The 25,716-nt window shown below is 46.2% G+C and overlaps 1 protein-coding gene across 1 annotated transcript in view; it reads right to left on the bottom strand.

Moving 5' to 3' along the window:
- The window catches only part of GRIN2A (glutamate ionotropic receptor NMDA type subunit 2A), a 402,461-nt gene that overhangs the window by 78,763 nt on the left and 297,982 nt on the right, over positions 1-25,716 (bottom strand). The window contains exons 4-6 of the mRNA XM_070065018.2: positions 11,449-11,654; positions 5,249-5,417; positions 4,987-5,140 (exon numbers count right to left, since the gene is read on the bottom strand). Coding sequence (XP_069921119.1) covers positions 4,987-5,140; positions 5,249-5,417; positions 11,449-11,654 — 529 coding nt within the window. The remainder of the gene's footprint in view (positions 1-4,986; positions 5,141-5,248; positions 5,418-11,448; positions 11,655-25,716) is intronic.

The raw sequence follows: 25,716 nt of genomic DNA, 5'->3' as shown, positions 1-25,716 counted from the left end.
AAGTCTTGTTGATGCTCATGATGGTTTTGATGCAACTAAGGTCATCTGAGGACATGACAGTCACATGATAATCCTATCTAAAAGCATCATTCAGAGCCAAGGAAAGAGGTAGTAGATGGGAAAATGGTTATTTCCCCTAAAAGTTTTTTTTTATCATTTCCTTTCTGTCTAGCTTAGGCAGTGGGTGGGTATTTCAGAAAGAGCAGACCAAGTCACAGGCTCCAACATGCTATACAGTAAGAGATATCATTTGAATGAAGTAAAACTTCTCTTGACTTCATTGAGGATATGAAAGAGCTGATTTAAGCCATTTTATCCATTTGTAATATATATCTGCTAGATAATCAACAGGGACTAAAATTTTAAATAGGAATACCTTTCGATCTGAATGTGTCATTGGGAGGAAACTGTCAGTGGCCACCAATGGCCTCAAAATACTTTCCTCAGAAGCAAACATTTTGGGGGGCAAAATGTAATACACTCAATAATACTCCTTGAATAGTAAACATCACTAATGTAAAAGTTATTATTTTAAATTGTTTTTCTGATGAAACCAGTAATAATAACAAAGAGATAAGCTGAAAGTAGCCCTCCTTTTGTTACAGTCTGTGATTAACTAACACAGCTAGCGGTCACCACAAATTTAAGTTTCATTAAATTAATGCATTACAAGAAACTAACAGAGTTGAGGCCCTAACTACACTGCATAATTTAAATAGTGGAAGCACTGCTTTGCAATGCAGCTTTGAACATACATACATGTTAAAAAGCAAAAGGCAGTCACACAACTTAACACAAGATGAGCTCTAGCGAATCAAGAGAACTGCAGTTGAAATCTATCTTAAATTTAGGTTGAATGATAAAAAATATTATGCTGCTGGAATCATACAAATTTGGTAATGAAGTGAATCCAAAAAGGAGTAGAAATGAATGAACAACTGGGAGACAAAAAAGTACTCAGTAATCAAGAACACAAATGCTGAAGTAATTCTCCAAGTCAACACACTAACAGCAATGATATTTCTTCCCAGAGGAGGACAGCTGTGATGTGTGAATGACCATAGACACATAAAGCATTAGGCAGGGTGCCTTGCACACTGTACACTGAATGGCATGGATGAAATAATCAAGTGAGGGAAGGATGCTGTCCGTGGTGCTGAAAAGGGCATCTTTTTAAAATATTTATTTATTTATTTGAGAGAGAGAGAGTGAGTTACAGAGAGAGAGAGGGAGAGATAGGGAGAGAGATCTTCCTCTTGCTGGTTCACCCCCTAAATGGTTGCAACAGCTGCAGCTGGGCCAATCAGAAACCAGGAGCCAGGAGCTTCTTCCAGGTCTCCCACTTTGGTGCAGGGGTCCAAGCACTTGAGCCACCCTCCACAGTTTTCTCAGGCCATATCAGAGAGCTGGGACATGAACTGGTACCCACATGGCATGATGGCACCACAGGCGGAGGCTTAACCAACTATGTCACAGTGCCGGCTCTACCTTGGTATTTTTAAAAAAGCACACTTATTTATCTGGTAACTTCCAGTTTTCTGTAGGCTATGATAAATTTATTAAAACATGAGGGGAAACCCGTACTGAATACTTATACTCCAATGTCAGAATCTTTAAACCAACAAAGGACCTCAGTTGACAGATGCACCCTTGTTACTAACACACTGGTCAGAAAATTAAGTGGAAACTGATCAAGCAACAGATTTCAGCTGTCTTCTCACTTGCAAGTGACAACCTCTGTCCCCTGACATGTGAGCATGGCACAGAGATAAAAGGATTCTGCTGCAGTCTCCTGGTTTTAGTAATTTAAGTACCTGTGAGGTTGAAGGATTGCAATTCTCAGGCACCACACATGCACACCCCTGGGTAAAAGACATTAAAACAACATCAAATACTGTTTACACTGCCTAAGAAGTGACCCAAAAATACTGTTAAGAGCTCAGAATTATATCCTCTAGTGACTTAACACTGAGTTAACATCTGTCCGGGAAGAATCTTCAGTCCAGGAGACACCAGGTCAAAGTTTCTTTGGATCAAAGAATTCAGCCTGCTTGTAAAGTCTTAAAAATTAACTGGATGGAAATATTGCCAAGTGACGTCATCTCTGTCCTTGAAGAGCTGCTGGTTACATTTCTCACACAAAAGCTCAGAGGCATTACCTGCGAGTGGTTCCGATGTGAGTTAATGGAGTTTGTGGAGGAGAGAGAATAGGAAATAATGAAGAGCAATGCAATCAGCTTTTGAACGTTTGGGCTCTTCCAGATGACTGAGCCAGTGAATGGAAAAATGTAGCTTAGCATGGTTCATTATGACTTTCAAAACCTGCAGATAATGTCCCTAAATAAGGGGGTACACAGTCAATCAAATAGGGATGTAATTTAGTGACTAGGAAAAATATTAATCCAACTGTGTAAAGGCAGCTTTGAAAACAGTTCCCTCTGGCTACAATTCATTTTATTTTATTTTTAAAGATACATCGGGAAGAGTGGGTGGGGGGAATGCTAAAGTTACCAAAACACCCAACATTTTATGGAAATATTCCACAGATGCACGTAAGATAAAGATCTAGGGAAACTGAGTTGAGGCCAAGTTCAATATCCATGACCCATTTTTGTCTCATTTTTATGAAGCAAGTTAATTGATTTCTCCCCACTTCTAACTGAATTGGGGGGGGGGGAATTACCTGTAGCTTACTAAAGAGATACAGAGACAATTTGTGAAAATAAAGATTCTTGGCCAGCGCCGCGGCTCAATAGGCTAATCCCCCACCTAGCGGCACCGGCACACCGGGTTCTAGTCCCGGTTGGGGTGCTGGATTCTTTCCCGGTTGCCCCTCTTCCAGGCCAGCTCTCTGCTGTGGCCCGGGAAGGCAGTAGAGGATGGCCCAAGTGCTTGGGCCCTGCACCTGCATGGGAGACCAGGAAAAGCTCCTGGCTCCTGGCTTCGGATCAGCGCGGTGCGCTGGCCGCAGCGCACCAGCCGTGGCGGCCATTGGAGGGTGAACCAACAGCAAAAGGAAGACCTTTCTCTCTGTCTCACTATCCACTCTGCCTGTCAAAAAAAAAAAAAAAAAAAAAAAGAAAAGAAAAGAAAAAAAAGAAAAAGAAAAGAAAGATTCTTTACAATTTTGTTCTATGAATTCATTTTCCCCAACCGTTTCTTAACTTCTGGGGCAGAGGCCCCTCTCAAGGAATTGGACAGGAAATGGGCAAAATGACTGGGAGTGACTCAGAAGTGTGTGTGCGTTCAACAATTAATAAGACTCTGTCTGTGTTGTCTACATCAGTGGCTTGCACTTTTTCCTGATATGGTGAAGCTTCCTTTTGGGTCTACACATCCACTTCAGACCAAGGGACAAAAGAAACATAATGAGGTGTGTGTTTATTAAGGTTGCATTTCTCCAACAAAGGTTACAAAAACTGAAGCAACAAGTACAAAATCATCCAGTGACAGACAGGATTTCAAAAGCTTAATGGGATTGTTAAAAATGAAATTGGATGGGGCTGGCTGGCACTGTGGTGTAGCAGGTAAAGCCGCCGCCTGTGGTACCAGCATCCCACATGTGTGCCAGCTTGAGTCCTGGCTGCTCCTCTTCTGATCCAGCTCTGTGCTATCACTGGGGAAAGCCATAGAAGATGACCCAAGTGCTTGGGCCCCTGCACCCACATGGGATACCTGGAAGAAGCTCCTGGTTCCTAACTTTGGATTGGCCCAGCTCCAGATGTTGCAGCCATTTGGGGAGTGAACCAATGGACGGAAGACCTCTCTCTCTCTCTCTCTCTCTGCCTCTCTGTAACTCTGCCTTTTAAATAAATAAATAACTCTTTAAAAAACTGAAATTCGTAAATCCATATGCTTATAGAAGGTGAGACATAAGATTTTCGCTGGACGTTAACACAGCACAGAGATGAAAAATGGGAGGACCAGGATGGTAGGCATGGAGTTAGTGTCTATACATCGGTGTTAGTTTGCAGTTCTCTTCAATAAAGTTTTTTTGTTTGTTTGTTTCTGGAAAAATGTACAAAAAGGATTAAGCTTTGTAGAACTGCCTCCCCTCTCTTATTTGGATTTCCTCTAAGTTTGTTCCAACCTTCACAAATTTGAGGTGAATCCATGCATAGAGCAGTAGCAAGAGGGAATTAATTAACACTCTAAATTTCCTGATCATCAACAAGACAGCCGCTACGGGAAATGACGCATGTTAAACAAAGTCAACACAACACCTTCCCCGAGAGAGAAAAATGCACAGGGCTGGGCTACCTTCCATGGAGTCTTCACTATTCTAGCCGGGGTACCCAACACATACACACTTACAGAGCTGAAGAAAAGTTTCAAGGAAGAGAAAACAGGCAAAGCCAAAAAAGGCCTTATATGAAAACATAAACTTATGCAATGGTTAAAAAAGAGTCAAGAGATCTTCCTGTCTTGCAAACTATTTGGCTTGAAGAACTGCCACATTTAAAATACGATTCCATTAATTTTAAATCAATGTACATTCTTCAGAATACTATTTTGTTTATCAGAGTACTGGCATAAATCATTGTGCCGTCATCATTATTTTCCCTCTTGCATCTAATAAATAAATGACTGCCATTCCAGCGTGGGATGCAAGATGGGTATATGGATGCTGAATAAAGCTTTATGCACTGGTTTAAATTAACTGTGGACAGACAGGTTTATTTTTTAAATATTTTCAAGGCTCTAAGAAATATATCTATTAATTTACATTCTAGAGTCAAGACCAGTATCTGAATATATGAGAGTAGTTTTCAGCAGAGATTTGCAACTTAGGATAAATGAGAGCTGTGAACTGGGGTGTGTGTATGGTAGGGGGGAATGTGAGTTGGGATAATTCAAGTGCAACACGCTCTGGAACACGCTGATGTGGGCACATCATGCTAAACAGCAAGGTCTGGTCCAGCCCCACGCTGTCAGCAGACTGTAATTTATTATAGGGAAGCAGGATTCCCTATGAAGTTCACCTACCTAGAAAAGCAGAAGGCGAGACAGTGCCGTTGCTTCTGGAAACCATGACACTGATCCCTGTCTCCACGAAGGGCACAGAGAAGTCCACCACTTCAGAACGCTCCTCGTTGATGGTGAGCGAGCCAACTGCCATGACCGCTCGGCGGTAGACCACCTGGAGGTAAGGCAGAAAGAGAACAGCACCTTTATGTGTTCTTCCCGACACTTCTGATGATCGCAGGCCCCTGTCAGGATAGGAGGCTGGGGTGGAAAGATGACTTACTTCCCCAATCATGCCATTCCACACATTGTTGACTTTTTTGCCATGCTTCCCGTTGGTCACCAGGTAGAGGTCGTAGGTAAACTTGACCGTCCTGGAGAGCTTCTTCAGGATATCAATGCAGAACCCCTTGCAGCATTTCTTGACGTTCATCCCCTCGTTGGTTGAATTGCTGCAAAGAAAATCCCAAGACCATGGGCTGTTAGTACTGGAAGACTTGTCCAGTCATTAGTTATATTCTTCTATTAGCTTTCCAAAGTCGAAGTTCAAGAAGGGAAATGACTTTTCCATGGACACACACTGAGTTTACGACAGCCAGAGGAGAAAGTGTTCTTAATTATAGTGGTTACCAGCACAACAGCTAATGCTTATTGAGAAGTTACTATATGCTAGGCACTGCACTAAATGTTTTATACCAACTGTTGGCTTCAGCTCCATGATGTTTCTCCGAATTAGGTAGCATTTGTACCCCTACTCAACAGGTGAGAGTTACCGACTCATTTTTTTAAACATTTATAACACATACAACTACTTTAAACCAGAGTCCGGTCGTCTGATCTAAGTCGAGTCATAAAAACTTATGGGAAAACGGGAGAGAAGAGGGTGTGAAATTCTCAAGTGAGATAAGGCTTTGCTTCATCCTCTAAGTACAGAGGCTTGAAACCAAAGGAAAGAATTGGTGGCACCAAGATAACTCCTGCCATCGTGGGGTTCTACCCTGTGCCTGAGTCCACGGACTTAACCTCTCACGCTAGGCAATATCATATGAAGGCTCATTCAGACTATTTTTTCTACTTAACGACATGGCTTGAAGCACAAAAGGTCAGACTTTTCAAGAGCAATATCCAGGACCAAGGGGAAAAATCGCCATCAAAACAGAGACGGTTTTGCCAGCGTAAAGCCCGTCTTATGAGCTGCCAGGGTCAACCTCACTGCTTTGTACCAAGCACCCTGCTGTACTCTCCCGACCAGCTCATAGTCAGAGAATCAGAAACGTCTTTGGTAAGGAAGGAAACACTGGTCTTCCCCACTGATGGCAGAGAGTACTTAGACAACGCAGGCAGGAAGACCACGGCCTCTTCAGGGAACACACTTGCCTTACACTACAACATCGCAGCAGCTCTACTTTCTACTGGAATCACACAGGCCACAATGTAGGTGCTCTGTCTGTAACCTTCCATTTTGAGCACAGTTACATGTTGGACTATCGTCTAAGCACTAACATGATGTTTGTAGATGCCCAACTTCATAGTAGGAAAAAACATTTCTATCTCCTCGTTTAAAAAAGAAGTTATATAACAGTACAAATAATAATCACAGATACCTAAGAACAGATGAGTTTAGGAAATAACTGGATGAAAAAAATAATGAGAAGCACAGCTATTTTTAATGGTAAATAGTGATTTTTTTTCCTTTTCGTATTAGGATTTTTTCCGTCAAATTATCCAGTTAATGCGGACCATATATATCATACATAATTTGCTACACACACATAATCTAGTCAGAGAGGTTTATTGATATCTACATCCATGAGTGTGGACGGACTTGACAATATAAGTGAGTAGCAGACGCAGGTGGTAAATGGCACCTTTTCTCCAATGCTCTCCTTTATTCCAGGATCACGGACCACCTACTTTGACTCACTCCCATCACCTCCACAGTCTCCTGCCCCTGAGTTCGCCTCAACCACTCTGCTTCTTCAGCCATGATCACCATGCAGACTTTGAGCTCCAGCCTCCAGGGTGATGACCCCAGCTCTGGGGTACTCTAGGAACACCCTTGTATACATTCCCATGTGATAACTGCTGGACTCAATGCCGTAGAATCCTAGGAGGTGGGTGCCTGCTGCATCCCCAAAAGCTGGAGTTAAAATGGCCATAAATATGATAGAAATGTGTCCAAACTACAACAGATGAATAGCTTGCCCAGATACCATTATCTCCTTGGTATTTATCATCCTTGAAATAACTCAAAACAGGGGCAGGCATTGTAGTGCAGCAGTTAAGGTGCCAGTTGGGACGCCTGCATTCCGTAATGAACACAGCAGATAATGAATCAATACTTGGGTTCCTGCTGCTCATTTGGGTGGGTGGAGTTCTTGGCTCCTGGCTTTGGTCTGGCCCAGCCCCAGCTGTTGCTGGCATTGGGGGAGTGAACCAATAAATGGAAGTACTGTGTTGCTCTCTTTCTCACTCCCAACTCCTGCCTTTCAAATAAATATAAATAAAACTTTAAGAACTGCCAAAATTAAATGCCCTCTTTTGCTTCCTGCCTATTACACGTTCTGCATTGATGCCTCTTCCCCATCTCTGTCATCCGTCTCCCTCACACTCTCTGCCCCTGCCTTTCTCCTTCTATCACAGCCTTCTCCTCTGCCCGGTCCCCATACCTGGGACGGCTTAAAGAGAAGTTATAAATGTCCCTGACTTAAGATTCAGCGTCATAGGCACAGAATAGCATTCTTTATCATCGCTGGAAACATCAGTCAATTTCTGAGTTAATTATACTCCCAAGTCCGGGAGTACAAGGTGTGTTTCTAGATACAGACGGTCACTGGAATATTTTCAAATGCTGAGCACCTACTCTGTGCTGGACAGCTACACCCTTGGGACAAGGGATGAAAAAGGCATTTAGCAAATGCAATAGTTCAATTTATCATGGCAATTATGGAAACACAGATCAGCCTGTAATTAGAAACATCTGTTGGTTACTGTTGCAGCCCTTGTGTGTCTGACTTCTCTATACTGACATCTGAGAAGTGGTCACCATGTATTCCATCTCTCTCTCTCTCTCTCTCTCTCTCTCTCTGCTTTCCATCACAACCAAAAGAAAGGATGACTCATAAAAAACAAGTATGGGAAAAGAGATCCAATACATTGTCTCCAGTTTCTCAGTGTGGCCAGAGGAGGTGAGCATAGACGCTTAAGTTAGACCAGATCCGTGTTCACGCAGTTCCTTGGCTCCTGTCAACCAGTTCACGTCAGTCGGAGCACTCACAGCGCCTCTGTCTGCTTTTTCATAAACTAAGAAGTCTGATTCTTCCTTTCCAAGACTGTCGGGAAGATTTAATAAAATATGGACAGCTCTTCTCAGATGAGCACTTAAATCTCTCCTCTTTCCACCAATTTGGCAGTGTTGCAGTTTAATGGACAGTATGATCATTTCTCCTGACATCATCAGGCAAAATAATTTTCCCAATTTCCCCTTCATGACTGTAACACGCAATAGATTAGTGGGAAAGTCTGATTTCTCAGCTCATTTCCTAAACTGGTTTTTGGAGACTAATATGTGCCTTCAAGACCCCAGAATCTCCCAGAAGCTACCGAGGACAGGTTTTCCCCTGAGAAAAGCAGTACCAAGTAAATACAGTCGTATTGTCCAACAGGAATCCTTCTTGCAACCAATTAGCCTGGCTCAAAGATGTTACATTTAGGAAATCCAATGGCTTTAACCTATGCTAATACTGGGATTCCTGAGCTCTAATTTTGTATTGCTCCCAGGGAAGTCAAAGGCTTAGTACATAGTACATAGTAAACTCATGTTCTCAAGCAGGAAAGGCAAAGCCACAAGCTGCCACCTCCCTATAGGAACAACAACAAAAAAATAATGTGAGCTTGAACCTGATAAGCTGTTCACAGTGTTCAGTAAAAATGTCAATTCTTTAACAGGAAGTCATTTATTTTGGCTCATTTACTTCATACACAAGCAAGCTGGGATGTGGTGATGTCCTTGTTTTCAGCTCCAGGCCCTCTGATTTTCAGACTGTAAACTTATGTGAATCAGAAAAGATGCCACTCGTGTGCCCTGCTGAAACACACAGGGTGCTGTCCCACAGGCGTTATGCCCCTTGCTTTCCCCACCTGGTCATGCAGGGCTCCCAACACCCACCCAAATCAGAATGGCCTTTGATGACTTCCCCGCACTGCCCCCTCCAGCCTCCTCCAGTCCCTGACTTCCCCACACTGTCCCCTCCATCCTCCCCCAGTCCCTGACTTCCCCACACTGTCACTGTCCCCTCCCCCAGCCCCTGACTTCCCCACATTGTCACTGTCCCCTCCCCCAGCCCCTGACTTCCCCACACTGTCACTGCCCCCTCCATCCTCCCCCAGCCCCTGACTTCCCCACACTGTCCCCTCCATCCTCCCCCAGCCCCTGACTTCCCCACACTGTCCCCTCCATCCTCCCCCAGCCCCTGACTTCCCCACATGGTCACTGCCCCTCCAGCCTCCCCCAGCCCCTGACTTCCCCACACTGTCATTGCCCCCTCCAGCCTCCCCCAGCCCCTGACTTCCCCACACTGTCACTGTCCCCTCCCCCAGCCCCTGACTTCCCCACACTGTCCCCTCCATCCCCTGACTTCCCCACAGGGTCACTGCCCCCTCCATCCTCCTCCAGCCCCTGACCCTCCAGCGTGCACTGTACTCCCTTCTGTGTTCCCACCACCAAGCTGATCCTCCCACTGGGGTCTTTGCACCTGCTGTGCCCTCTGCCGGGAGGGCTCCTCCATCAGCCCGTCACACATCCGGCTCTTCTCATCCTTTCTCTACAGCCTTCAACCTTACCTGTGTGTGACAATACATGCCCCATACCTCTACATACCCAGCTTACTTTCCTACTGCGCTGCCACATTTACACCATCACCAGGCTTGTCCCTTCTTATTGAGTCATTTTCTAACTATAAGGTCTTTGCTTCCCTGTTCTCTGATACAGTCCCTGTGCCCAACACTATGCCTAACACATAAACTCAGTTTTATAGACATGCACACATTTCTCTTTCTTGAAAACTTCATTTCTAACAATATTGTTAAATATAAATATTTAACAATATTTCCAACAATACTCTTAAATATTTCATTTATAACAATATTTCGAACAGTATTCTAAAATGGCATTTAGTTGTAAAGGAATTCAGGAAAAGTATTAAGACATTCATATCCCTGAAACGAGGATCCCCACCTGCCCTTTCTTGAGTCTTAGAGGGGCTAATTTATTTATTGCATGATCTACTCTGAAGAGGCTCAATTTAGTGACCTTGCTGACAAAGTTTTCTTCGAATCAAAATATGCCTTCGTAATCACACTGAACAATCATGTGTTAGACAGTTAGAGCCCCGGCCCTGAGATTGAGGATCGCATCTTGTCTGTCAACCGCTGGGGCCGAAGTTTGAAACGTGGCAGTAAAAGTGATCACATATTCTCTGTTCTCTCAGTAGACCTTGGTGACCCGTGCTCTGCCCTCTTGACTGAGGAGGTGAAGATTTAAAGGCCACACCCACCCGTATTTAGGTAGCTCCTTATGCAGGAGGAAAGACAAACCATAAACGATAAACAGGCGATCAGAATGGAGGCAGGGGTGGCCCAGAGCACCTGCAGAAGCAGGGAGGCTGGCCCAGCTTGAGGGCATGCAGGGAGGGACTAGACCGAGAGTTCTAGTTGTCCTTTACAGTAAAAAGGAAATACTCAGAAAAACATACCACCATCCGACAGTCGGCCTTTTCCTTGGGTGAACGGATGGTATTTGGCCTTGCATTTGCTTTAGGAATGACTATAAACCAGGCCTTGGAATCGTCTGTGGCGCTTTCTGCGTCCCCAAGTGGTCTGCGGGTTGTAGAGAACCCTTAATATACCTGTCTGTGTTCTTTTTTCAATCCTAACAAAAGAGAAAATGGCAGGGATGCAACGTGGGCTTGCTGTCAGAGGGTCAGACTCCACCTCTACAGCATCAGGAAATCATACACAAGCTGTGTCCACCTCGGGATCTGGGAGATACAGAACAGGCGAAAGGAAGGGGATCGCACCAGGGAGGGGACGGAAATGAGAGGAAACCAGAAAAATGTTTAAAAAGAAATCCTTTAAGGAGAGGCTTGAGGGTGCTGGGGGTTGACTGAGCACCAGGGGTAAGAACACAGCTGGGGTCAGCCAGCTCAGTGTGTGAGCCACACCTCTCCAACCTGCCCATAACTCAACTGTATCCACTGTCAACAGCAAAAGCCCTCACCTCATATGGCTGTGAGAATTTAATGGATGTAAACTTGGTGCATCTCCAGGCAATCATAAACATGAGCCCATTGTTACGCTATAGCTATTAGGACAGTGTGTTCTGTATTACGTTTTGTTACTGAATGACAGCTGCTGTTGTGACCAGTGATTTGCACTATTTGACAGGCATGGGTACGTCCGAAACCCGGACTCCCTGGCACTCACTTGATTTTGACGAACTTCCGACAGGGCACCGTGTTCCGCACGCACGTCTCGGTCAGTGGGTCGATGTCTTCCACGATGACGAAGGGGGCCTCCTCCAGGGTGACGATGCTCAGGTGGTTGTCATCGGGCTCGCAGTCAGAGAAGGACTTGTACCGGGGCCACACGGCATGCCTCAGGCTCAGGGTCTGGTTCTCCCACTTTCCCACCTGCACCACAAACACAGAGATACACCTGTGCCGCCTTGTGCCTCTGACTTCCGGCAAGGCGAGTCCTTCCCCACGGAAGGCACGAGAGCAGAAATCCACCTGCCGTAAGGGCTGTCCTGTTACTTCCCTCAACACATGCGCTTGCTCACGGGTTAAGACAAACTGGAGCTAAAGAGAAAACAGAGCATCGGGCTGCAGTTCCCCCCAGCTCCTCCACAGAGGAACTGAACGTGCATGTCTGGGAGTGACACCAGAGCACAGCATCCTGCCAGAGCTCACGGTCACGGGTATCACAGACACAGCGACGACTTCTGAAAAAAATCAGCAAGGTCTGCATCCAAATCCCCAGCTCTGCCCCTCACAGGGGGGCTTCAAAAAGTTTACAGGAAGTAGAATTAAAGGATAAACTTATTCTGAAATTATTTATTTATTTCCATTGCATTTGAAGGGCAGACTTCCCAGACGTCCACCACAGTCAAGGCTGGGTCATGCTGAGGGGGAGGAGACCAGAGTCCCATCCAGGTCTCCCATGTGGGTGGCAGGGACCCACGCACTTGAGCCATCACCCGCTGTCTCCTAGGATGCACAATGGCAGGATGCTGGGTTGGAAACCAGCTTGAACCGGCCCTCCAAAAGCAATGCCGGTGTCCCAAGCAGTGACCTAACTGCTGCACCAAATGCCTGCTCTGAAAAAAAAATCCATTTTGGTATAAAAAAATTTTGACATGCATACGTACGAGGGGTCTTCAAAAAAATTCATGAAAATGTCTATTATTAAAAAAAAAACTATGTTGTGGAATTCAAAGATTTCTGCAACAAAATCAACTTATCTTTGAACTTCGTTTTCTAGGAACTCATTGAAGTAGCTTCATTCTAACTGAAGTACTCTAGGCACACTCTTAATCACTGAGAACTTTGTTTTCCCGGCTGTAAAATGGACACAATCCCACCTTCTTCCTAAGGACGTCATGAGAATTAAATAAGGCAGTGCGGGAAAAGCAAAAACATGCAGCAAGTATTCAGCAGGTAAAATTAAAAGGAGAAAGCTGGAAAGTTGCTGAGAAAAAAGGGAGAGGAAGAAAGAGGAAACGGAGATGAGAACTGGGAGAAGAGGGGACAGAGCAGGAGAGGAAAGGAGCTCATTCCAGTCCCTCATATGCTTGCACTTAAGCTGCAGATTCAGGTGAACTTGTATAATCCAGCACAGGATGGAGACCGTGACTGCTTAGCGTACATCAAGACCTGTCAAAACAGAATCGATTGTGCGCCCTCGGAGCGGCAGTCGGCGTCTCGGTGAAAGCGAATTGAAGGCTGTATGTTTTGAACCTTAATTTTATTTGACAGCTTATTGGCACTGCTCACACACACCGAGAAAAAGCCGCCCTGCCCGGCGCCGTCTCCTTCCTCCTCCTGCTCCTGCTCCCGCACGCGGTCGCTTGACACCGCGGGTCAGCGCTGTGTTTGTGACAGTAACCTCTGGGAGAGCACCTTAGTCTGAAAAGCTAAGCGGCTAGTCCAGGCTCGTCTGGGCGGCTGTGACCCTTTCCCACCCCACCAGGAACATCAGCGTCACCAGAAATGAATCGTGGGCGAGCAGGGCGCCAGGAGTCTGAACCTAAAGGTGCTTTCTGACTCTGTGCAGGATGCTTCTGCTAGCTGAGCTACAGTAACTGAGCTGCAGTAGCCACAAAACCCGACCTGCCTGGCACGCTGGGCTCCTAACGCCCCGAGGCAAGACAAACTAAGGCAAAGGCTGCGTAGCCAGCAGAACCTCCGGTGATGCCACTGACCACATTACACTCGGGATTTCATAGCCAAAGTTCCAGCCGAAGCCGGTCTGGGGAGAGGGACAGGGAGTGGGGGAGACCAAAGGCTTAGGAGTTCCCAGACTGCAATAACCTCCTAAATCCTCCAAGTTGCACTCCCCGCTCCTGACATGTCAAGTAATACCTGTAGGTCAGCCAAGGGGGATGCAGACAAGTAGTGGGCAGAGAGAACTTCATCTGGAGCTTTCGCTGTTGTGCAAACCGTGTCCTCAATCCCGGGAACTCTTAGCTCCTTCTCCAAGTCTCCCGCCCCACTCCCAAAATCCCATCCACAAAATGTCATACACCAAATGGGCTATAATGGACACTCTTATCCCTCTCCTCCTATGTTCCTATCTATGAGACACTGTAACTGAATCCAATTTTTGCAGGCAGCTTTGACAGAGACCCATTCACTCCCTGAGTATTTTTTCTGTGGCTATGAGTGCTGTGCTGGACTCTCAGGATACCATAATAGGAGCAATGAAGTTTTTGCTCACACAGAATGTTTATGTTAATTAAGAAGACACTGGGCCTGGTGCTGTGGCATGGTGGGTTAAGCTGCCACCTGAAGGGCCAGCATCTCGTTTCAGTGCCAGTTCAAGTCCTGGCTGCTCCACTTCCAATCCAGCTCCCTGCTAATGTGTCTGGGAAAGTAGTGGAAGATGGCCCAAGTTTTTGGGCCCCTGCACCTACACGGGAGAAGTGGAAGAAGCTCCTGCCTCCTGGCTTTGGACTGGCCCAGCTCCAGCCATTGCAGCCATTTGGGGAGTGAACCAATGGATAGAAGATATCTCTCTCTCTCTCTCTCTCTCTCTCTCTCTCTCTCTCTGCCTCTGCATCCCCCTCTCTGTAACTCTGCCTTTCAAATAAAATAAATTTTTTAAAAAACTCAATCAAGGCCAGTGCCGTGGCTCAACAGGCTAATCCTCCGCCTTGCAGCGCCGACACACCGGGTTCTAGTCCTGGTCGGGGCACCGGATTCTGTCCCAGTTGCTCCTCTTCCAGGCCAGCTCTCTGCTATGGCCTGGAGTGCAGTGGAGGATGGCCCAAGTGCTTGGGCCCTGCACCCCATGGGAGACCAGGATAAGTACCTGGCTCCTGGCTTCTGATCAGTGCGGTGCGCCAGCTGCAGTGCACCAGCCACGGCGGCCATTGGAGGGTGAACCAACGGCAAAGGAAGACCTTTCTTTCTGTCTCTCTCTCTCTCACTGTCCACTCTGCCTGTCCAAAATAATAATAAAAATAAAAAAACTCAATCAAATAATTATACAAAAATATACCTTATATAAACTGGGAAGAAAAAATGAAATATGGGTCTATGAGAACCTATAGGAGAAAAGAAACCACAGCAAGCTTCCCAGAGGAGGTAGCATTCCAGCTGAGAATGGAAACCCAGGATGAAGCGGAACAGAGCAGCGGGAGCAGTTGGTTGTGGGTTCAGAGGAAGTACGATTTCTCTGGACAGGCAGGGACCAGGTCATGCACAGTCTTGGGGATCCAAGTTAGAACTGGGAGTTACCCTCAAAGTTTTCTACAGACTATTGGTGCCCACTCCAAACTCATATCCTGACGTCTGGTCCCTATGTGATGACATCAGGAGGGGGCCTCTGGGGGACAGCAGAAGAGAGAAGACGTGGACTCCCACACCAGCACTAGACACACACGGGATGCTGCTGGAGCCCTCAGCCAAGAGGCTCCACCCATGAGGGTGCAACACGCAGGCAGCCGCAGCGCAACAGGAGGCAGGACCAGGATCCGCTGGCTCCCTCATCTCCGACTTCCCAGCCTGCAGAACCATGAGATGTCAATTCCGGGGTCTACCAGCCACGCAGCCAGTGGGATTCTGGATCAGCGACCTCAAGGACCAAGACAGAAGGTCTAGGCCATCACCCAACAGAGCTCATCCTGGATAAGTGCCCAAGTATGCCCCTTAATCCATTTCCTTCTTCCTCTTTAATTATGGCAATATTTAAAATTTCCATAGATTTATTTTCATTTTAGTTGAAAGGCAGTGAGACACAGACAGACAAAAGAAGATCTCCCACCCGCTAGCTTATTCCCCAAATGCCTGCAACAGACAGGGCTGTGCTAGCCTAAGGGCAGGAGCCCAGAATTCAATCCAGGTCTTCCACACATGGGTGGCAAGGGCCCAGTTCTTTGAGTCACCACTGTTACTTCTCACCTTCATTTGCTGAACAATACTGTGCCTCAATAGCCTGTGTTTGATACACTGCTGTGTATCAGCAGGAAGCCGGACTACAGAGTGGAAATGGGATTCAACCCCAGACACTAAGGTACATCACACAGTCATTCCAAGGGACAGCCCAACCACCGTGTCAAACGCCCACTGTGGAAACTTTTAACTTGTAACAAAAGTAGGATGGCAATAATGAACCTCCATGCTTCCAGAAACCGCATCAATGATTGCTAACTCATTGCTAACTCATGGCCAGTGTTGTATGATTTATACTCCCACCCATTCCCCCAAATTATATCAAGGAAATCTCAGTTATCATAGAATTTTATCTACAAATTCTTTTTTCTTTTTGACATGCAGAGCTAGCGAGAGAGAGAGAGAGAGAGAGAGAGAGAAAGAAACAGAGAGAAAGGTCTTCCTTCCATTGGTTCACCCCCTAAATGGCCACTACGGCCGGCACTGCGCCAATCTGAAGCCAGGAGCCAGGTGCTTCCTCCTGGTCTCCCATGCGGGTGCAGGACCCAAGCACCTGGGCCATCCTCCACTGCACTCCCGGGCCACAGCAGAGAGCTGGACTGAAAGAGGAGCAACCGGGACTAGAACCTGGGGTACCAGCGCCGCAGGCGGAGGATCAGCCTAGTGAGCCGTGGCACCAGCCTCTACAAATTCTTGATTTATTTATCTCACCTTCATTTGCTGAACAATATTGTGCCTCAATAGTCTGTGTCTGCACACGTTTAACAGTCATCAGACTGTGATCTCCCTGTCTAGCAGAGATGTTTTATAGGACAAATAAATATCAAACGATATGTCATATAACATATGATGATCAGTTTCTAGGTCCACAGTGTCAAGGTCAGGGCCTGGCAGATGGAAGGAGTTAATGGGTAGCTGATGGCAGAATAAGTAAACATCAAGCCTGGACTTTTTGTAAATGCCTTGAGTCAGAAGATGCTAGCAGAATGATCCAGTGTCCACGTGCGCTTCAGCTATGGAATCTTGAACCCTAAGCAAGAAGTTCTAGTATGTTCTCCCTTGCTCTTTCTTCAACATCAGCCTCCCAGTCTCAGAGCCACTGAGGTCAGCTCTCTGACTTGCCTCTTGATATCAAACTTCCCCACCGAGAACAAACAAAGTCAAACAACATTGACCATGTAAAAAAGGACTCCAGCAACTTGGAAGGGTTCAAGGAGAAGGCAAGATAGAATGGAAGTAAGCCCTGAACTGAGGGTCCACAGTCATTGGACAGGCATTGAAATGCATGCTCCTTCGGCCAGTGCCGCAGCTCACTAGGCTAATCCTCCGCCTTGCGGCGCTGGCACACTGGGTTCTAGTCCCAGTCGGGGCACCGGATTCTGTCCCGGTTGCCCCTCTTCCAGGCCAGCTCTCTGCTGTGGCCCAGGAGTGCAGTGGAGGATGGCCCAAGTGCTTGGGCCCTGCACCCCATGGGAGACCAGGAGAAGCACCTGGCTCCTGCCTTTGGATCAGCGTGGTGCGCCGGCCGCAGCACGCTGGCTGCGGCGGCCATTGGAGGTTGAACCAACGGCAAAGGAAGACCTTTCTCTCTGTCTCTCTCTCTCTCACTGTCCACTCTGCCTGTCAAAAAGAAAAAGAAAAAGAAAAAGAAAAAAGAAATGCATGCTCCAAGCACCGTTCTTGCGCTGCTATGTCCAAAACAGACAGAGGAACCCAGTGCATTCTGAAGATGGCACGCTCCCTGCCCCCACCTGTGACCCAGTGGTGACTCCCCCACTATTCCCTGACCTAGACTTCCTTCTTGTTCCTAGTCCTTTCCACCATGGTGCACAGCACACTCAGGTCAGCAGGACTGACTCCCGTGAGCTACGCCGAGGAGTGAGCCATACCAGGGCTGCACCACTTCTCCTCCAGCAGCACTTCCGGGGCCAGTTTGCACTGCATCAGGGCAAGTGAAGTGAGACTGCCTGTCGACCACATGCTCCTATTTCTGGAGTTAAAGAGAAAAGCGGTTCCTGGAACCCTGAGACAATCCTGGTTGGATTTATCCATGACCGAGAAAGGGAGGCACACGGATGCACGTGTACCAGATGTGTGCACTTGTATGTGCACATATGGCTGCCTGTGACATCAGGGATCAAGCTCCCTTCTGCACAGCCCCTCTTCTCTCTTCCTCACACGGCTCAGAAAGACCGGTTCACAATCGTGAATGCCAGAGGCTCGGAGACCAGACAGGCCAAAATCTTTGAGTTGTGTGGCCTTGCGCAAGTCACATAATCTTTCTGGACCTCAGTTCTCTCAATAATAAGGTGGGAACAGCAGTTTCGATTCATATGTTTTGTTTATAAGCGAGATAATGACAGCAGACATCTCTGAACACACAGAAAGTTCTCCACCTGTGCTTCTATTGTCATCGCTTTAGTATTCATTAAACCTCACGGGGAAGAATGATGAGCCCTTGCGGCAGAAGCACTGACTTGAGGAAGTCACAGACCTGGGATCCTGTCATGGCTCCCCTTGGACTTGAATCTCCTTGTTTGGCTCTCAGCCACCCCACCTGTACCAAGAGTGAGGGGGAGGAGTAGGTTTGCACTAGCTGATCTCTAGGGTCTTTCAGATCCAAGGCTCTGTGCAAAGGACAGAGACAGGCTGCAAACCCCCAATCCCTGCCAACTCTTTCCTGATTTGGGATTTAGGTGAGGAGTAGATCATCAGAAGGTGGGGACAAAGTTAGCACTTTTCATTTGCCATTTAATTCTGGGTAGCAGGCACACATTAAGACAGCTGGGAGAAAAAACAGACAGGAGCCAAGTGAAGCCTGTGTCTCTGAAGAAAGTGGCAGGATGGTTCAGAAAACCAAGCCAGAAGACGGAGGGGTGAAGAATGGGATCAACACTGGCCTTTCTGGTTAGAAGTTCACACTGCAAAGAGCCTGTGGACCCAGATCTGAGGCTTCACTCAAGGCTGGCCGTTCCTCGTTCTCTACAGAGAAGCGTGAGTTCAAATCCTGACATGGCCAGGTGCTAGCTGTGGGACTGGGGACAGCGATGACCAAGTTGATTGTTAACATTGACTGAGGCTGTACTGTGTGTTTTCAGAAACAGTGCTGAGGGATTTTCATGCCTTCTACGACTCAGTCTTCACAGCAACTCATCATACATGATGAGGAAACAGGTTTAAAGAATGTAAGTGCCCTGCTCAGGACACATGATAAAGGTCACAGCGGGAACCAAAACTTAGGACGAATTGAGAACACTGCTTAATCGTCACTCCCCTCCTGGAAAATTGGTCTCTCCATGTTTGAAAGGTGCCAACCTCACAGAGTGGTTCTGAGGATGGCCTACGATGCCAAAAGCAAGTCTCTGATTTTCTAAGAGCTTTAAATATTAACTCACTTAATCCTAAAAACAGACTCAAGAGTAACATGCTAACATGCTACTTTTATCATCCCCATTTCATAGATGAGAAAACTGAGGCATGGATTCCAGTAACGTGTCCAAGTGCACACGGCTTGAGAGCGGTAGAAAGAGAACTTGAGTCCAGACTCATATTTTTTTAAATCACTGAAGAAATGCAACTAGAGGAATTTTTCTGGGGAAAAAAGGATTAACTATGTAACAAAGAAGTTTAGCAAAAACACTACCTCAGCCAGAGGATCAGTCAACGTCCACAGTGAGTTGGAATACGTGTCTTTGACATGATGTGGTGAAAATGGCATGCTGGCCTTCCTCCCAAAACCCGTAAGTGCTAACAACAAGTAAACTATCAGACGAATCTCAGTTTAATGGCATTCTAGAAAAATGTGGCCAGCACTCCTCCAAGCTCTCAAGGTCATCAAAACCAAGAAAGTCCAAGAAGCAGCACAGCCAAGAGGGGACCAAGGAGATAACACAACAAATACTGTGGTGTCCCGGGTCAGACACCAGTACACAAAAGGAAAAATGGGGGTAGATTAGATAAACACTAAGGAAATCCAAACAAAACACTGGCTTTAGTTAGTAATAATGTGTCAGTGGGTTCATTAGTTGTGATAAATATACCATAATAGGGCAATATCAGATGTTAATAACGGGAGAAATCGGGTGTGAAGTGAAACAGAACTCACTGTACTGTTTTCACAATTTTTAAGAACTATTTGAAACTAAAAAGTGTATTCAAAAGAGTTTTTTTTGTTTTGTTTTGTTTTTCAAATAACAAACTCACAGAGAGAAAGTGGAAGAGTTGGTAGGAACGTGCACCCTGGAGCCCACCACCCTCGGTCGACCATTTACAAGCTGTGCCAGTTGGATTGCCTCAGTTCCATCATCTGAGAAATGGGATGGTGACAATTCACAGGGCTGCTGGGAGAATGAAGTCAGGTACCATATGCAGAGCACACAGAGCAATGAACGACCCTGCGCTATGTGGTATTTGGTTGTTGTTGAAATCAACGGGGAGAGAAAGTTTTGAAGGAGATCTCACACTATCTCATGTCTTAACTCCATGAAAGTGCTCCTTGATACTTACCTGGTATTCACCCACTGCCCGCTTTTTAAAAAATGTAGCCTATTGATTTTCCCCTAGAGAGACATCTGCTTTTTGATTTTGAAAAGACACATACCTTTTATCTAGCCATTTTAGTTCCCCAGACACAGTGATTGGCTCAGGAATATACATGTGACCAAATCTGAACCAATGAGAGTTTTCCCTGAGATTTTCCCTGGAGCTCTAAGGAAATGGCGGTCGTGACAGAATAACCTATTGGAGAATGAATACGGAACTAAGAACTGGAGAGATGAGAGCAATAAAGTGGCGATGGCACTGCTTGAGTTCCCATAACAGCAAAGTTGGCATTCAGGGGCAGTTATATTAGGTAGCAGTCACAGCACTATTTTAATTCTTATAAACTCCTAGATGCAAGAGAAAGCTTTTATCTCTATCATGAATATTTTTGCAGTTAAAAATAGTCCCCAATTCACCTGAATAGGCTGTGTGGGAGGGGAAAAAAACTTTACCTTCAAAATAAGCCAAATTTTTGTGTTAAACTTTTGAGTATTTTCAGAAAATACACTAAAATTTTGAGGACAAAGCAAAATTGACCTCTGATGAAGAAAAGTTATTTTGCTAAAAAGAAATACAAAAATGGGGAAATTCACTTTGTAATGATTTTTTTCCATCCTTATTAAGAAGACCTAAATACAGGGCTTTTGGCAAGCTGACCGCTCTTCAGCTCCTAGAAAGTGTTTTGTGAAAGGGCAGTTATTCCTTAGCAAAAGGTTCAGCCCACAGAACACAGATGACTTCCTCCCCAGAAAATGTGTTTTTTCCAGTTCATATCCACCCCTTCGTGTCTGGATAAATGCAGAGATGCCACACAGCCTGCAAAAGGCTGTTGGAGAATTAGGTTAATAGATGTCTATGGCTCTTCTTTCAAAGAGATAGGAGTCTTTGATCTTGTTTGATCTACTTAGGAAATGCTTAGAAGAAACAATTAAAATATCTCATAACTGGTCTCCCGCTCTCCAAAGCCACCCCCTAAAAACATATGTTAACTCCAAAATCAGATCTACCCCTGCTCAAACTCTTCCATGACTAATATTCTACTGAAACCAAACCAATTTCTCCTTTGCAGTAAGGCCTCCTCTGTATTGTAGATGCAGGCCACTTCATCCTCGCTCTTTCTCTCTCGTTCTCTCTCACATACCTTATCATATTCTCACACAAAAACATATACATGCATGTCTTCATACACACATACACTTGTTCCTCCTGTCACAATTAAACATGCATAAACGTATACACATGTTGTATTATAAACCTACATATGTATACATAAACCCATATGAAACACATACCTACACGCAGGTACAATGTCTGCTCAGACTCACAATTTACGAATACAAGGACACTCATACCCACACACATGTGCACAACCATAGATATATACACATACACTCACACCTCAATGCACCCACCACACACATATATACACTTATATTAGACTACAAGGATGCATATACTTTTTACCAAACACTCTGAAAACACTCACTTGCCTACACTTTCTTCTCTGTAGAATTCCTTTTGCTTTCCATCTTTACCTATTGACGCCCTGCCCATTTTTGTCAGGCCTAACGCAAAAGCCCATTCTCCCATGAAGCCTAATTTACCAGCTAGAATTCATTTCTGTATGTCCTATACCTCTAGAACATTCTCTTTCCCCCTCAAGCACTCATTCAAGAACTAAACACACTTGTTTGTTGGGGATTTTCTCTGATCTAGGAACATTACAATGGTGAGCAGCTCTCAGAGGACTGTCCCTCTCCTCAAGGTTTCCAGTTGGGTTTGAGAGGAGAAGTCAAGGGGCTGGCGCTGTGGCATAGCAGGTAAAGCCACCACCTGCAGTGCTGGCATCCCATATGGGCGCTGGTTGGAGACCCGGCTGCTCCTTCCCATCCAGCTCTCTACTATGGCCTGGGAAAGCAGTAGAAGATGGCCCAAGTCCTAGGGCCTCTGCACCTGCATGGGAGACCCTGAGGAAGCTCCTGGCTCCTGGCTTTGGATGGGCGTAGCTCCGGCTGTTGCGGCCATCTGGGGAATGAAGCAGCGGATAGAAGCCTCTCTATCTCTCTCTGCCTCTCCTTCTCTCTGTGTAACTCTGATTTTCAAATAAATAAATAAATCTTTAAAAAGAGAGAGAGAGAAAGAGAGAGATAGAGAGAGGAGAAGTCACAGCTCAGCAGCAATCCGGTGAGATCAGCACCATGCTGTGGGGATGCGTGGGCTGCTGCTATAGAAGACGGCCTTGTCCTGGAGAGGAATCACAGATGTTTGCAGCAGGAAGTGGCTTCCAAACACAAACCAGACCAAGCGAGCTGGTGTGCCTGTTGTTAAGGGGGTTACCTTTATCCGGTGGGCAACTGAGGCAGGTAGCGACTCCCTGAAGACTTTTAATCAAAGGGTTGGAACAGAGAAAGGGTTTGCGGCTAAAAGACCAAATGCAGAGCAATGGGTTACGAGGCAGCTGCATGAAGGTGGCAGACTCAAGAGCTCTCCCAGTGACAGCAACAGAACAGAGACCAACTGTATACTGGCAGGGGGTGAGTTTGCCCTGAATAACGGCACCGTAGACTATCGCGATCTTCCAGAGCCACGCCCCCCGTGTTGGATGTAGCGACTCACAAGCCAGCTCAGTAAATATTTGCTGAATTGAACTCGCTTCTGACTGCAGTGTAGCCTCAGGTTTTACTTAGAATTCTAAGTTAAAAGAAGGTGGTTGCCTGTTTACTCAGCTCCTGTCCTTGGAGACAAGACAACAGGGATTGCAAAATTAAAAACCAGAGAGGACATTTATTAGAAACGACGCAGGCAGCAGAGTTCACCCTGTCTGCACTCAGGCGTGGCTGGACCCGATTCACTCATCGCCTGATTTCATAACCGAGGGGGGAAATTGGCCTTACAACAAACACTCCGCGTGTGAAAAACGCTGGGGAACAGCACACTGCAGACAATAAGTAGTGATTTGTTCCCAAGTTGGAGAAAACAGAAGTAATTAACTCTTCAGGAAGACGGAAGTCGAGGAGGCAAAACAAAGCAACACGAGGACAATTTCTCTCCACCTGGAGCGAGGAGTCCTCGAAAGGACACGAGATGAATGGCCATGAAGGAAATGTGAAACGATTGAATGTCTGTATTCAGCATAAGCAGCATCATCGATTAAGATCATCTCCATGCCTCTGCGCGCACACCCTGACACACAAACAAGCTGATAGCAGGTTTACACACAAGTAATTCTGGGTCTTGATTTGCTGCTTCCAACCCAAAACTGATCTGAATTTGTAATCAAACTTCTGGAAACCATAATGAGGATGTCTGAGCCATGGCAGTGGCTTGAAGTCGAGTCGAGATGCACTCTGTCTGGAGCATCTTGCACCTGACTTCAGCGCTGGACGTTTTAACCAATGCCTGATCCAACTTCATCCAACACAGCCAGTCCGCCGAAACCAAATGTCACTTTGGAATTAATTCAGTTTTCTCCTGCATGGTATATGTGAACGATTTCTATTTAAAAAAAAAAAATGCTGAAAAGTAGGTGTGGGTCAAACCTGCTTTGTCTCCGATGTAATGGGGCCTCAGATGGCCACTGGCAGAGTGAGACCAAGAACTGTCTTCCAGGTACAGAGGCAAGGTGCCTGCTTCCTTCTCACGTGCTGTCTTGAGTGGGATGATGAGACCAGCGTGACCAAGAGGCTGTCCTGGAGGACTGAATAAGAATGCAGGCTCCTGGGTCTCTGCGGAGTCAGGGCTGTGAGATCTGGGATTCGGCCTCTTCTACCAGCAGCTGAGCTCATTTTGTTCTGGGTGGTCTAAGAACCCTATCTTGAGAAGCACAGGGGATTCTACCCAGGGCTACAGGCAGGACTCAACGCAGCCTAAGATGGAAACCCTTCTTCTTGGGTTACATAACCAATGGCAATTGCCAGCAGACCTAAATGAGTTTAATCAGCTATTAGAGCCTTAATTAAATTCCTCTCAGTTGAAATTTCAGAATTTCCTAATTGTTACACAGCTCACATTGGCACAGTTGGTTTTTTCCCCCTTCCTAACCTAGTTGGTCTCAGGATAAGCGACTATCTTTGTGACCAACAGGGTCATCGGTCTTTGAGCCCAGTGCTGATTCGATCATTCCCGGAGCTGTGTTTGGATCTTTTCCACAAACAGCCTGCATTTCTGCTTCCATTCTCCTGAGGCTCAGCCAACCCCAGAAGAGCTTAATGCTTGTACCAATTCAAATTTAAAAGTGAAAGTCTTTAGAATGAGGAGCTGCCATTTTTTTCCGGAGCTCATTTATAATCTCCAGTCTTCCAGGATACCTCTGCTCTCAGGTCCCCGGAGATAGATCGAAGTCTCATTTCCTTGGTTTGCTTTTAAATCTTTGTGTGCTCTTGAAAGTGATGTGTTCTGTTAATTAGCTAAACCCTTAATAGTGTTGCTCATTTTTGGGTTCACGTTAGAATGGCATAACATCAGAGACTTGAAAAATCAGCACAAAAGGAGCTCTTTCATAACCACTATTTTTTTTAACATGCTCTTGGGAGTTCTTCATTGTATAACTTCTCCATCAGTCAGCCCTCCGTGGGCTGTGAAAATAATTATTAAATAATTGATAAATATAATCATGCCAGCAGACTGATTTCACCTCCACAACCCTGTAGGGTGAAGACCATGCTTATCATCACTATAGATCCAGGCAACTAGAAAAGTGAGTCGCCCAAGACCCCGCACCACGCGGTAGCTCTGGAATCCGAGCTCAGGCCCTCAGACTTCAGAGCCTGGGCATTAACACTGTCTGATATTCCCAAGGTTGCCACTCTCCTTGCTTTGGGGAGCATAAGCAGTTTTGTTGTGGGAATGTTCCATGGATCAGTTGGGAAGAGGACAATTAGCACCCTACAGCGGACAGAGTAATGCCCTGGGAGCCGAGACACCTGGCGTCTGGCTCCCAGCGTGGGTGGATAGCCTTTTCCCTCTTGGGAGGGGAGGCATGGGGTTTGCTGTCCCTGCAGCCCCAGGTGGGCCTGCTGCTTGCTTTCATGCCTGGCCGTTGTGCTTCCTCAGTCTGCAGATGAACTGGTTCTTTTCAGCGCCCTGGGGTTCACCGCGGAAAACGTCTCTAATGGCAGAGCTGCAATGAGCTGCACTTTGCAGGCTTGGGGTTGAATTCCACCACGAGGAGCACAGACATCCAAATAGCGATTAGAATAATAGATAAGAGGGAAGAAATCAACCGCTCAAACGCGAACCGCGTGACAATTAGGTAATGTGGGGATTTCAACCCAGAGGAGTGTAATTAAAGCTCTAACGGCTGATGAGTCTTCTTCGCCTCTGTAGTGATCTCTGTCCATTACATAAGGGCCTGGAAGGGAGGAGTCCTTCTTCCCTTTGTATCTGAAAGGCTGACAGCCAAGGCAACACAATTCTTTCTCATCGTTGCATCTGTTATTACTTAAACCCAAGCACAAACTTGGTTGATCTCCTTAAAGGGCTTCTGCCTTGGAGGAGAAACCCTGGATGCACACAGGTTTGCAGAAAGCACTTCAGGAGG

This window comes from Oryctolagus cuniculus, chromosome 19, assembly GCF_051225735.1.
Source record: "Oryctolagus cuniculus isolate XC-2025 breed Fujian yellow rabbit chromosome 19, ASM5122573v1, whole genome shotgun sequence".
Taxonomy (NCBI): Eukaryota; Metazoa; Chordata; class Mammalia; order Lagomorpha; family Leporidae; genus Oryctolagus; species Oryctolagus cuniculus.
This window is presented reverse-complemented; position numbering and strand designations above follow the sequence as displayed.